General features: G+C 33.6%; 1 protein-coding gene across 1 annotated transcript in view; it reads left to right on the forward strand.

Moving 5' to 3' along the window:
* The window catches only part of MLLT10 (MLLT10 histone lysine methyltransferase DOT1L cofactor), a 223,303-nt gene that overhangs the window by 148,284 nt on the left and 61,191 nt on the right, over positions 1 to 13,828 (forward strand). The window contains exons 10-11 of the mRNA XM_032425848.1: positions 6,326 to 6,578; positions 9,656 to 10,225. Coding sequence (XP_032281739.1) covers positions 6,326 to 6,578; positions 9,656 to 10,225 — 823 coding nt within the window. The remainder of the gene's footprint in view (positions 1 to 6,325; positions 6,579 to 9,655; positions 10,226 to 13,828) is intronic.

The following is a 13,828-nucleotide window of genomic DNA, read 5'->3' on the forward strand; positions in this document are numbered from 1 at the left end:
CTTGTCCCCTTCCCACCCCTTCCCTCCCTCATCCCTTCTCATCTCTTCTGTAAGTTTTCTACATGCTGGACCAGAGTCCCAGAAGTGTTAACATAGGCATTTAATGCTACACACTTCGTTCTAAGCACCACTTCTGAATTTTGATACATTGTATTTTTGTTTTTATTTAGTTGAACAAATACCTTGTGGTTTCCTTTTGATTTCTCTTTGATCCAGGGGTTACTTAGAAGTGTGTTACTTACTTTTGAAACATTGGGGACTTTTCATATATCTTCTTGTCACTGATTTCTAATTTAATATCTTTGTGTTATATAATTTCTTTTAAGTTTTCTGAGATTTAAAAAAAGTGACACAGGGGTGCCCGGGTGGCTCAGTTGCTTAAGTGACTGCTTTCGGCTCAGGTCATGATCCTGGAGTCCCAGGATCGAGTCCCGCATTGGGCTCCCTGCTCGGCAGGGAGTCTGCTTCTCCCTCTGACCCTACCCCCTCTCATGTGCTCTCTCTCTCTCTCAAATAAATAAATGAATAAAATCTTAAAAAAAAAAAGTTTAAAAAAAGTGACACAGAACATGGATTATCTTGTTTAATTTTCTGTGTACCTCTGAAAAGAACGTGTATTCACTCTGCTCCTATTATACAGAGTTATTCTGTAAATGTAAGTTAAGTTGATTTATACTGTTAAAGTCTCTGTATGCTTATATATATATATATATATATGTATTTTCCTGTGTACTTGTTCAGTTATTGAGAAGAGGATTTAGATCTCTTACTGTAGTTATGGATTTCCCAATTTTCCCAATTTTATCTATTCTATCAGTTTTATTTTGAAGGTCTCTTATTAGGTGTAAAAGTGTTTTAGATTTTGATATCCTCTTGATTAATAGGTTTCTCTATCCTGGCGATATTCCTTGTTTTGAAATTTATTTTGTCTGATACTAATATTGTGAATTCAGCTTTGTTTTAATTAGTGTTAGATTGATACTTTCTTTCCCACACTCATACTTTTAATCTTTGTGTCTTTATATTTAAAATGGGTTTCTTTTGGCAGCATATAGTCTTGAGTTTCTTTTTGCAGTATTTCAATCTCTGCCTTTCACTGGGGTGTTTAGTTAATTTACATATAATATGATTGATAATTGTTGTATTTAAATCATTTGCTAATCCTTTTTCTTGCCTATTTAATCTTTTTTTCTCTTTTTCATTGAATATATTTTATGATTCCATTGTAGCTGAATAGTAATAATTCTATGTTATTTTATTGATTGCTTTGGGGTTTATGGCATACATATCTTTTAATTTATCAGTGTCTGCCTTCAAATGGTATTATGCCATTTCACATATTATATAAGAGTATACAATTCAGCAGTTTACATACTTGCAATACTACCTTTTTGGGGTTTGTGCTATTTTTGTCATATTTTTACATATTTTATAAACCTTGCAATTGTTACTAATTTGGTCTAAGCCATCAATTATCTTATAAATAGATTAAATAATTAAAATGTCCTTTATATTTACCCATGTAATTACTGTTTCTAATGTTCCTGATTTGTTTAGATCCACATTTCCTTTGTTGTTTTTCTTCTACTTAAAAGACAACCTTCAGCATTTATCTATTATTGCTTTACTGGTGGTTAGTTCTTTTAGCTTTTTTATCTGAATGGCAATTATAGTTGACCTTTGAAGAATGTGGGGGTTAGGACCACTGCACAGTAAAAGAATCTGTATATAACTTTTGACTCACCAAAAACTTAACTTCTGGGGCACATGGGTGGCTCAGTCGTTAAGCATCTACCTTAGGCTCAGGTCATGATCCCAGGGTCCTGGGATTGAGCCCCGCATCGGGCTCCCTGCCTGGCGGGAAGCCTGTTTCTCCCTTTCCCACTCCCCCTGCTTGTGTTCCCTCTCTCTCTCTCTCTGTCAAATAAATAAATAAAATCTTAAAAAAAAACAAAAACCTTCTAAGAGCCTACTGTTGACCGGAAGTTTTACTGATAACATAGTTAACACATATTTTGCATGTTATATGTATTATATACTGTGTTCTTTTTTTTTTTTTTTAAAGATTTTATTTATTTGACAGAGAGAGAGATAGCGACAGCAGGAACACAAGCAGGGGGAGTGGGAGAGGGAGAAGCAGGCTTCCCGCTGAGCAGGGAGCCCAATGCGGGGCTCGATCCCAGGACCCTGGAATCACGACCCGAGCCGAAGACAGACGCTTAACGACTGAGCCACCCAGGCACCCCTATATACTGTGTTCTTACAATAAAATAAGCTAGAGAAAAAACGTTAAGAAAATCATAAGGAAAAGAAAATACATTTACAGTGCTGTTCTGCATTTATTGAAAAAAGCTGTGTATAAATGGAGCCATACAGTTCAAACTGGTGTTGTTTACAGGTCAACTATATTTTGCCTTTGCTTTTGAAAGATATTTTAGCTCAGTATAGAATTCTAGGTTAATAGTTTGTTTCTCTTTGTCTTCTTGTTTTCTTTTCTTTTTTTTCTTTTTAAAGATTTTATTTATTTAATTGAGAGAGAGATAGAGAGAGGGAACACAAACAGGGGGAGTGGCAGAGGGAGAAGCAGGCTTCCTGCCGAGCAGGGAGCCCGATGTGGGGCTCGAGCCCAGGACCCTGGGATCATGACCTGAGCCGAAGGCAGTTGCTTAACCAACTGAGCCACCCAGGCGCCCCTGTCTTCTTGTTTTCTAACTTGCATTTCCATGAGAAATCTGTTTTCGTTTGTATCTTTTAACTCCCTGACTGCTTGTATCATTTTCTCTTTATTGTTGGTTTTTAATGTAAGCAGTTTGATTGTGATGTGTATTCATGGATTTTTCTTCATGTTTCTTGTGCTTGGGGTTAGTTGATTGGTAGGTTTATTGTTTTTCATCAAATTTTGTAATTTTTTTCTGCTCGTTTCTTATATATTTTTTTCCATCCTACTTTCCTTTGGGTATTGCAATAACATGTAAATTAGGCCGCTTAACATTGTCCCACAGCTCACTGATCCCCCCTCCCCAAACTCCCTTTTAAATTAAGTCTTCATTCCTTCTGTGCTTCATTTTTGAGAGTTGGCTAAGTAAAAAATTTGTGGCTTTTATGAGACACTTGAATATTACATAATTAAAAAATATTTAGCCAGCATTATTATATTTCATCATGCTGGTGGAAGATAGAGCTGTTGGTTGTTTCTCTTCCCTCTGCCTCTTTCTCCTGAATGTGGATTACAGAGCTTTGTAGAATAATCTAAGGCAGCCATACTTTTGAAAAAAATCAATTTCTTGGTTAGCCTATTATAGAGTCATTTTGAATTCTGAGTCTGATTTAAAATATTTTGAAGTTGGGTGTATTTTTTGCTCCAGTGAATGTTATTTAGTAGGTATATTGGCATTGCGTCTTACCTAAGGACTAATAATTGTAGCTAGCCACAAAACAAAAATCATACATATTCTAGATATTTGTTTTAAAAGATTCATTAAGTTGCCTGTAAATCACTATATAAAACCAAAGTAGATGTTTATTTTCTCAGAGACTCTCAATATGGCCAATACGCCATTTTATCTCTAGTGGAAAGGGAAAAAAAAAAACAACTCATCAGTCAAGTACCAAATGAAGTAGTTAGTTTGTATTTTATGGGTTAATTTACATGGAAAATGTATATTTTTAAGCACTAGAATTGCTCTCAGAGCAGTGAGATGCTCATACTATGAGAGTTATTTAGGTTGTGAAACTGAGGAAAGAACAGATTTATGGCATTCATTGTGTCTCTTTCAACTCCTCCCCAATACCCTCTCCTTTTACTTCTTTTTCCACCTCTTGATTTTGACTGAATTGTGTGTTTGTAATGGAATTCCACAGTTCCATATAATTTATTTATTTATTTATTTTAAAATTTTTATTTATTTTTAAGATTTTATTTATTTATTTGACAGAGAGATAAAGAGAGAGCACAAGTAGGCAGAGCGGCAGGCAGAGGGAGAGGGAGAAGCAGGCTCCCCGCTGAGCAGGGAGCCCGACGTGGGCCTTGATCCCAGGCCCCTGGGATCATGACCCGAGCCGAAGGCAGCCGCTCAACCAACTGAGCCACCCAGGCACCCCAGTTCCATATAATTTAAACAGCGTATTATGGAACAGATACTCTTAAATTCTTAAATTAACTTACAAAGGTGGAGTTAAGGTTGGAGGTCTCTCTTTGAGTAAAACCATATAGACTTTTTTCCCTTGTTGTTAGGTGTAATTTTTTAAAAAGAACTGTTAGAATCTTCAACTAAAGCTTTATTTTTTCTTGTTAAGAAATCTCTGATATCTTTTCAAGTTAGAAGATGTCTAAGTTTTTAAAAACTAAAATGCTATTGCCTTGTCTTAATACAACTTTAGTCACTGAAATTTGCTTAATTTTCATTCATTCCTTTCTTTGTAATACCTTTTCTTCCATATGCCATATTTTCCTTGGATTTATGGACATACTTATACTTCAGGGATAAGCAGGGACATTCTATTAAATGAATGGGAAAATTGACCAACCCCAATTTAGATTGGTATGTAGAAATGGATAGTATATTTCTGTGTTTGGTTCTCCACCTAGTTTTTTCTTCTTTGCTTATTTGATATATGGACAAAGTACCTGAATGAAGAACATCACTGTGTTCTCTTTAGATGACTTTTATTTATTTATTTATTTTAAAGATTTATTTGTTTGTTTTAGAGAGAGGGAGATAGAGTGTGCGCACACGTGAGAGGGAGAGAGCATCTCAAGCTGACTCCCTGCTGAACATGGAACCCAACACGGGGCTTGATCTCAAGACCTGAGCCAAAACCAAGAGTTGAGTGCTTAACCAACTGCTCCACCCAGGCGCGCCTCTAGATGACTTTCAAACTTCACTAGGCTTGTATATGAGTGGGGTGAAGAGCCTCAGGATCAACTCGAGTTATTAGAAAGGAATATATTTGAAAAGTAAAGTGGTGTGGTTTCCAAAGTGACCTGCCCAGCATGGAAAAGGTTCATGTTTCTAAAGTAATCCACAAAGTTTAATCAGCTTAAACATGATTGGCTTTCTCCTAAAACTTACTTTGAGAACTTTGTTCTCTTTTGCGGACCCTCGCTTATGAGAATAGTAATGTGTTTTTTATGAGATAATGTCTTTTGTATTTAATGATTAAAATCTGGCAGTGAGATGATGTGGGGAGAGGATGGTATGGAGGGCAAGTAGCAGAAAAGTAGTAGTAACGAGTATTTGGTTTTCAAAACATTTGAAGTCTTTCATTTCTCATTTTGAACATTGATTTTGCTAAAAATGCCAACCATTTTGAAACCTGATTTTATCATTCCTTTCTCATTTTCCACCTTTATCTGATGGTTTATATTGAGTGGTGGTTATGTGTGGGAAATTTCAGTTTTATTTTCAGATTTTTTATTTGTATTACATCAGAGATTTTAGATAGATGTATCAGAAAAATACTCATTTATTTATTCAACAAAAGTTCAGGGCTGTTTGTCTTTCAGGCATTTAGTGAACTTAAACAGTGGCAACAAAAATCCCTGACCCAATGGACCTTATAAGCCTTTTATTTTGAAGCGTGTTGATTAATGTCCATCTGTTAGAACACATTTTCATAGTTGTTTAATTTACCATTATTTGCATATACTTTGTCTTAAAATGATTATTAAAAACTGGAAACTAATTGTTTAAACAGATCTTTATTTTGCATTTTTCCCTAACATATCTGGATCAGGGGGATGACTGAGAATCCATAGGGGATAATAATACTTCTAATTTTTAAAAATCTTAAACTGCAAAGTATAACTGTTCTTTCATCTTAATACTTGGAAGAGACTGATTTCTATTTTAAAGGGTTTAATCTTTTCTGTTTTGAAAAGCAGACTTCACCTGAATTTTAAAAATTCTTGCTCTGACCTGTGCTTATAATCTCATGGATATAGTCCTCTAATGATTTGTAGCACCTTATTTCTCTCTCATTGTTGCCTTTGTGCTGAACATTAAAGCTGATTTTAATTTCATGACTAGGAAGTAGTTTTTTCTTGTTGAAAATGATGTTGCTTGAGAAACAAGTTCCTTCATTATTACTTACTGTGTGTTGCTGAGTAACTATGACTAATATGTACTTTTACTAATTGCTGCAATTTAAAGGTATTTGCAGTAGACTCAGATAATTGTTTTTACATGATTTTCTTAGGCAGACTCACTTTTATAACTGAAACTTTTGTATGTTTTTCTTACAAGTCAAATTATTAATATGCCCCCCCCCCCCGCCAAAATCTAATCAATTATTTTTCAACTTCCTTTCTCAATGAAAATGTTAGACTTATACGAGCACTAGCAGCAACTCTATTTCTGGATCATTGAAGCGCTTGGAGGATACTGCAGCTCGATTTACAAATGCAAACTTCCAAGAAGTCTCTGCGCACACAACTAGTGGAAAAGATGTTTCAGAGGCTAGAGGGTCAGAGGGCAAAGGGAAGAAATCTTCAGCTCACAGCTCAGGTCAAAGGGGAAGAAAGCCTGGTGGAAGAAATCCAGGAACGACTGTGTCAGCAGCTAGTCCTTTCCAGCAAGGTATTAATTATGATGTTTTAGTTAAAATAATTGTTCTTGCGATGATCAATAGCAGTTAAGTTTTGTAAAAGAACTTATTTTTTATTTATAACTGATGGATCATTGGAGGTTATTTTATGATTAGTTGCTGTAGTAAGATTACTTCGAAGACTAGTGTTCCTTGTTAAAATGTTTCTGGGACCTTTTATGTTATGACATGTGCTTCCAAAGCTGAACTGTAATTTTAATGTTTAAATAGATGTGGAATAAAGTTTAAGTTTGGGGAGAAAAAACAATAAAAGCTGGAGTTTTCCTTTCTGCTCTATAGAACAGTCTTTCTTTTTAATGAATTGTTACCATTTACCTGTCCTAATTAAACACTAAAATAGTTAAAGCATATATTCTTAGTAAGTAAACAAGTACTGGGTAATTTGTAGGGAATATAAATAGTTCTCAGTAAATAATGTTTAATTATTAATGCATTTATTATAAAGCTTGAAGTTTCAAGTAGAATTTTACTAAGCTTACATATCTTTTGGTAAGGCTACTCTAACAAGATGCCCATTTAATTTTGAATTTCAGTTTAACAACAAATTATTTTTCAGTGTAAGTATGTCCCAAATAAATGCATGGGATATATTTATACTGAAAAAATAACCTGTTGTTTAACTAAAATTAAAAATTAACTGGACATGCTGTATTTTATATGGTAACCTTATTTTATGGAGAACAGAATAACTCAGCTAACTTTACAGTCCATTAGCCCTGTGTTCTAGGTTTTTATTTTGTGTTTTTAACTTGAACATAAATATTTTGAGAAATATAAATGTTAAAAACTGTTGGAGATAAATATATTAGTAAAGTATACAATAAATGCCTCTTCCCCCCATTTTTTTTTGCCCCCTAGGAATAAATGAGGGGGAAAAATTGTCTTTTTCTTTCCTTTAAGCTTTTGCTGATAATAAAAATTTGAATATGTAGAGAGATTGCGTAGTCTGCTGATCTTTTATTAAAAAGTTTATTTGTATATTTTAAACTAAGTTATTTTGTGCTTCAAGATTTTTACGTCCTAGACTTTTTTTTTGCTTTATATTACAAAGAATTAGACAAGTAGAAAAGAAATACAATGCCAAATTTGTTGTTTTATTTTAATAAATTTATATTTGTTGTTATTTTTATGCCACTGTGGAAAATAAATCGTAAAACCTTAATTATTTTTAATGTAACTTTATTTACATTTTGAATGTGATATTAGAAGAATTTAGTCATCTTTTTGATGTAATTAAGACCTTATTTTCCACTGTTAAAATTGCATTTTTCAGTTTTTAATCTTTGAAGTACTAATCCATTTAGAAAAGAAATCCCTCGTTTTCTTAACATTTACAATGTTGAATTGTCTTTTCCTGCCTCTGTTGAGACATGGTATAGAATGTATTATGTTTTCATATCTGAGGTAATATTCTATAAAAGTTTTAAAAGTTGATATTTAAAGGTAGGGTGTTTAAGATGCTTGGTTTTATTTTTTTCATTGCAGGTGGTATGTGAATTTTAGAAAATATATGTTAAAGTATTGCATATACTAAATGTTTGAAAGTATTTGCTACCCTGTAGTGAGCTTTTAACACCAGCTGTAAAAACAAAAATGTGTGGAAAAAAGACAGATGGTGACAGATCAGAATGGATAATAAAGAACTTCTTTATAGTTGCTAATTAAGTGGCAAATTACAGTTATCCTTAAATGATTGATGTAATGTAAATGGCTTCCTAATATGTATGTTTCTCTATATAGACATAACTTGAAAATGCTCACATAGGTACAAATAATTTTGTAAATGAATAAAATGGATATTCTCTTCAAAGAGTTAAATTTTAGACTTACTAATGTTCTTGCTTAATAAGCCATTTCAGAAAAGCTTAAAATTTAAAATTCAAAACCTTGAGACTTTAGTTAAATTCTCTCTTGTGTGTGAGGAAAAAATACTGTTGTAAATATTTAGGTGGATTTATGTGTGATTACTTTTGAATGTGCTCTGCAATAAAATTTAACCCTTAGCTTGAAATTTCCCTTCCATTCCAATGAAACACTTTATTTTGAGCTTTTGTTTTTAAATACATTAGTTAAAATATGATATAATTTAAGTTTTATGAAACATAGTAGATGTGTGGTCACAACTGAGTCTAAACACTTGTCACTTAATGTGGTGAGCATGAAGAGACGGTTTGGTGAATTAGGATGGTGGACCAAACTATTGTTTCATCCCAGCCATATTATTTTTCTACCAAGTAGATAAGAACCTTTTAATCTCATAATGACATAGTGGGCTACTAAAGTTCTTGAAAGAGTGAGGAGACAAGCAGTTGTGAGCCAGATTCATGAGTATGCCTCTCCTGTGATTTTACTTTCATAAAAGCAATAGAAGAATGTTAGTGGCTAGTTTCTTTATGCAGCTCCATGGGTAGTGGACTGGGAGAAGGTTAGGTATATAGACTAGGTTCCATGTAATCATTATTATTAAATCCATGTTTTGGTGGGGTAGATTTAACTGAATAATAATATTCACTAACATTATCTTGAAGTTAAAACTCAGAACTTAAAACCTAAGCAACAACTTTTGGTTCTGGGTGTGTCTTGGGAACATTTAAATCAAATCTTCAGTAATTGAAAAAGAGGAAGTTCTAGAATACAGTAGTAGTCTTGTCAAACTCTTTGAGACTTTGCTGTTCTTCAGTCCTTCCTCAAGCATACACAGGTATTTGGGGGAACGTTGAGGAATGTTGCCATAGTAAAAGGTAGGTTAAATAAAGCACATCTTACATCTTGGTCATTGTAGAACTAATAGCTTGCAACTTGAGTTAATATTCAGTTTAATAGCTATTAAATGACAAATATTTTTTAAAAGATAATTTTATAGATCAACTTGATTTCAATAATAACCTTTTTAAAATTCTGTTACATAGTGATGTCCTAAGTTTTATAGTTAGTTTTTTTTCTTCATCTCTTTTTGATGATTGTATCATTTCTACTGCTCTTGGGAACTTTTGCATCCAATTTTTTTCTTTTCCTACCCCCCCCCTTTTTTTTTTTTATTTTACTACAGGCAGTTTTTCAGGAACTCCAGGCAGTGTAAAATCATCTTCGGGAAGTTCAGTACAGTCTCCCCAGGATTTCTTGAGCTTTACAGACTCAGATCTGCGTAATGACAGTTATACTCACTCCCAACAGTCATCATCAACCAAAGATGTACATAAAGGAGAGTCTGGAAGCCAGGAAGGGGGGGTAAATAGTTTTAGTTCCATAATGGGTCTCCCTTCGACCTCAGCTGTTATTTCACAGCCTAAAAGCTTTGAAAATTCACCTGGAGATTTGGGTAATTCCAGCCTTCCAACAGCAGGATATAAGCGGGCTCAAACTTCTGGCATAGAAGAAGAAACTGTAAAGGAAAAGAAAAGAAAAGGAAATAAACAAAGTAAGCATGGGCCTGGTAGACCTAAAGGAAACAAAAATCAAGAGAATGTTTCTCATCTCTCAGTTTCTTCTGCTTCGCCAACATCATCTGTAGCATCAGCTGCAGGAAGTGTAACAAGCTCTAGTCTTCAGAAATCTCCTACATTGCTCAGGAATGGAAGTTTACAAAGTCTTAGTGTTGGCTCATCTCCAGTTGGTTCAGGTAGGGATTTGCCCATTGTTTTTCTTACTTATTCCCACCACCACCACCCTTCCTTTACCCCAAAAGGGAAATTCATTTTAAACTATTGTTTTGTTAATACATTGAGTTGCTAAGTGATATTTACTTGTCTTAATGAAAAAAATGTGTTAAGATCTTAGGAAGACGATTTGGTGTTTGGACAGGATGTTTGGCACCAATCTGATAGTTTACTTAACTAACTATAGGCTAAATTGTTTATTGGTCACTCATTTCTTACAAAATACCTGGAGTAATTTCCCATTTTTGTTTTTGCTTTGCCTGCACAGTATTTTAAACCCAACTCAGAAATCACAATTAAGGTGTGAGAGTTTTGCATACTTTCGCACTATGTTTTTGATTGGTGCTTGTTTTTGAACTTTCATTTTCTAAAGTTTAATTAGTCTTCCATTTTCTCAACACTTCCTCACACAAATTCTACTTGAATTATCCATCTGGAATATTTTTCAGTGGTAAAATGATTTAAATATTTGAACTTTAACAGTCATTTTATTTCAGAAGATAATCTGAAATGATTTATATTCATTTTGTTTTCAAGTGTGTTTAACAGATTTTTACCATTATCTTTATTATAGTAGGAATGAATTTATATATGTTGTTATTCACATCATAGGGATGCTTCTTTAACCTATATATTATGAATATTGTCACGTCTTAAAAATTTGAAGTTGCATGTTTTTAGACAAAAAGTTAACAGTTTAGATATTAGCTAAATGTCAACATTTATCTTTTAAATTGAACTTGAATTTGAGGTAAATGGTTTTAAATTAGTGTTGTAAACCTCACCTGTTTTGATTTTAGATTTCTGATTGTAGAAATGATGAGATTTTGGCTAAAATAAACTTACGGATTTTATCAGTTCTATTAGTTGGTGGAGAGGGTAGGTAGGAAATGGTGTGGAGATATAATAAACACAGTTTAAATGAATGTTCATGTGTATTTTATAAATACAGACTTTTGGATTGTTTTTTATAGTTGTGCAGACATTAATTTCAGTAAGTAAACAAATATCATTCTAAGGGAGAAAAGAGCATATGTAAAGGTCAGATGTGAAAATTATTAACTATTGCTATTATTTGTGCCAGGGTCTATTAATGTTTTATATTTATTATCTTGTTTAATCCCCACGCAGTTTTATGAAGTAAGGGCTATTTATTCCCCCTTTTTACAGCTGATAAAACTGAGACCTGGTTAGGTAAAATAAGCTGCCCAAGATCACAGCTGGGGATTTCTTTGTTTTTCCTAGCTAGCTTCAGTGCTACCTTGGACCTGTTGGACAAGTTGTTTGTTTTTGAGACATGAGTGGAAACTGTGACAGGATTTTTTTATTAGAAGCGTTAAGGATGGGTTGACTAGACCATGATTTCTTAGTCTTGGCACTATTGACATGTTGGTTGGGATAGTTAGTTGTTGTGCAGTCCTGTCCTGTGCATTGTAGGACATTTATCAAGATTCCCAGCCTCTACCCACTAAGATGCTAGTAGCACCCAAAATTCCCCTTCACCCCCCAGTAGTGACAAAAAATGTTGGGCGGAGGGTGCAAAATCGCTCTTGGTTGACAACCACTGTTTTCGAGGGGGAATAATACAAATTGTAATGAGAAATAAATCCATTGAAAAAACTTCAGTATATTGCACGCTTGGATATACATTTTATATATATTCATTTATTTTCTTTTAGGCCAGAAGGGCTTAGCAACTAGCCCTAGCCCCTGGTCACAAAAAAATAAATTTAGACAAATTTACTCAGAAAAAATTGAGTTCATACTCATTTTTAGCAAGATACACAGTAATCAGATGAATAACTTACTGAGAAAATTAAACCTGAATTTGCTTTTGTGAAGAGTTTCTCACTGATTTCCTATACATAGAAGCATAGTCTGAAAAATACTGAATTTCAGAAATTGCATTTGGATGCTATTTGAAATACACATCCTCAAATTAATGGAATTAAAATCTTGATTTACATCTGTGAAAAGATTTTCCTACCTGTTACGGATTTAGAGAGATTTAGCCTTGGGAAATAGTGTTCTTTTTCACAATTATTACTTTCAGAGGGCAGCGTGTGCTACATCTATGGCAGAAAAGCATGATTTTGTATCCCTTTTACCTCACCATTAGGTGAAGAAATTTAGGGAGAAATTCCTGTAAATATTATTATTTCATGGAAGTAAATGACTTAAATTTAGACTTACTAGGATTTTTTTCCCTTAAAAGTGTGCTTAAAAATAACTGCAGATCTTATGTTTTGTTAAAGCCATAATTGTGCACTAAGATTAGTTACTTAAAACTATTTGAGATAATACATTCTTTAATTTTATACATTTTAATAAAAGTTTTATGACTAGATCAGAGCACACCCTATTGATAAACAGTGCTAAAAAGTCTATTCTTATTAGAAGAAACTAGGTAAATGCCATGGGTATTTAAATAGGAATTATGTCCTCTTAATCATAAGTTAAGAAATGCTAACTGCTGTTGAAATGCAGTATGTACTACACCTGTCTTAGGCACTTTACAAGCATTGAGTATTATTACTCATTGTACAGATGAAGAAACAGAGACAGAATTCTCATAGCTCTAAGTGGTGGAACAATGCATTTTCCTTGATTCCAGAGACCCTCAACTCTAAAATTCAAGGGGTGTTTGCTGATGAAGGTTTGCAACCACACTAGTATAATGTCAGTCATACTTTAAGCAATGGGATCAGTGAGAAAATTTGGGCCAATAATTTCACTTGGAACAATAGTATCTCCTATTAGTATGAAAATGCGAAGTTTTCTTTCAACTGATTTTAGATAGAGAAATCATTTAGTAGCTGTAAAACTAGGAAACTTTCTTCCCACATAAATAAGTAGGAAGAAGAAATGTATACTATGTACTGTGTTACCAAGAATTGTTTTTGCATGATGCCCTTTCCAAAAGATTTGTTGCTTTCATGACAGGGTAATAATTTAGTAATGATGAAGGTGACCTTTGTATGCATTTGTTGGCTCTGATGTTAGACTGTAACACACAGTATATAATCCTAGCTTCATGAGGCTAGGGGCTGTGTGTGTCATGTTCATCACTGTCTCCTCACCGCCAGCACAGTGCTTTGTATATAATAAATGCTAAACTTTTTTTTTTAAATGAATGAATACTATTAGTAATCACTGAGAACATATCATGTGATTAGTAATATCCTGTGTGATTTTGTACTTCCAAGTGTTTATAGTTAGATTGCAAGTGAAATTATTTGTAAAGAAGCTTTTCATGTAGTATTACAGACCAGTTAAGGATGTGTTAATTAAGTTGGAAAAGACCATGGAGAAGTTGGAATTTGAATTACACTTTGGAGTAGGCAGAAAAAGTCCAACAATATTACCAGAAAAGAAAGTAAAGTTACATTTGAGGGATAAAACTAGTAGGGAAATCTAATTTGCAGGACAGTTGGAGGTAATGTTGATTAAGTAGGGCAGGATGGGTTTATGGAAAGTTGAATGTCAAGCTGAAGAAATCAGACTTAACAGACTATTGGTCTTAGAATAAGCATCCTGTACTTAGTTCTGGCAACTTACTATTAAAA

The sequence above is a fragment of the Phoca vitulina genome, unplaced genomic scaffold (genome assembly GCF_004348235.1).
Source record: "Phoca vitulina isolate PV1807 unplaced genomic scaffold, GSC_HSeal_1.0 scaffold33, whole genome shotgun sequence".
NCBI classification, from domain to species: Eukaryota; Metazoa; Chordata; class Mammalia; order Carnivora; family Phocidae; genus Phoca; species Phoca vitulina.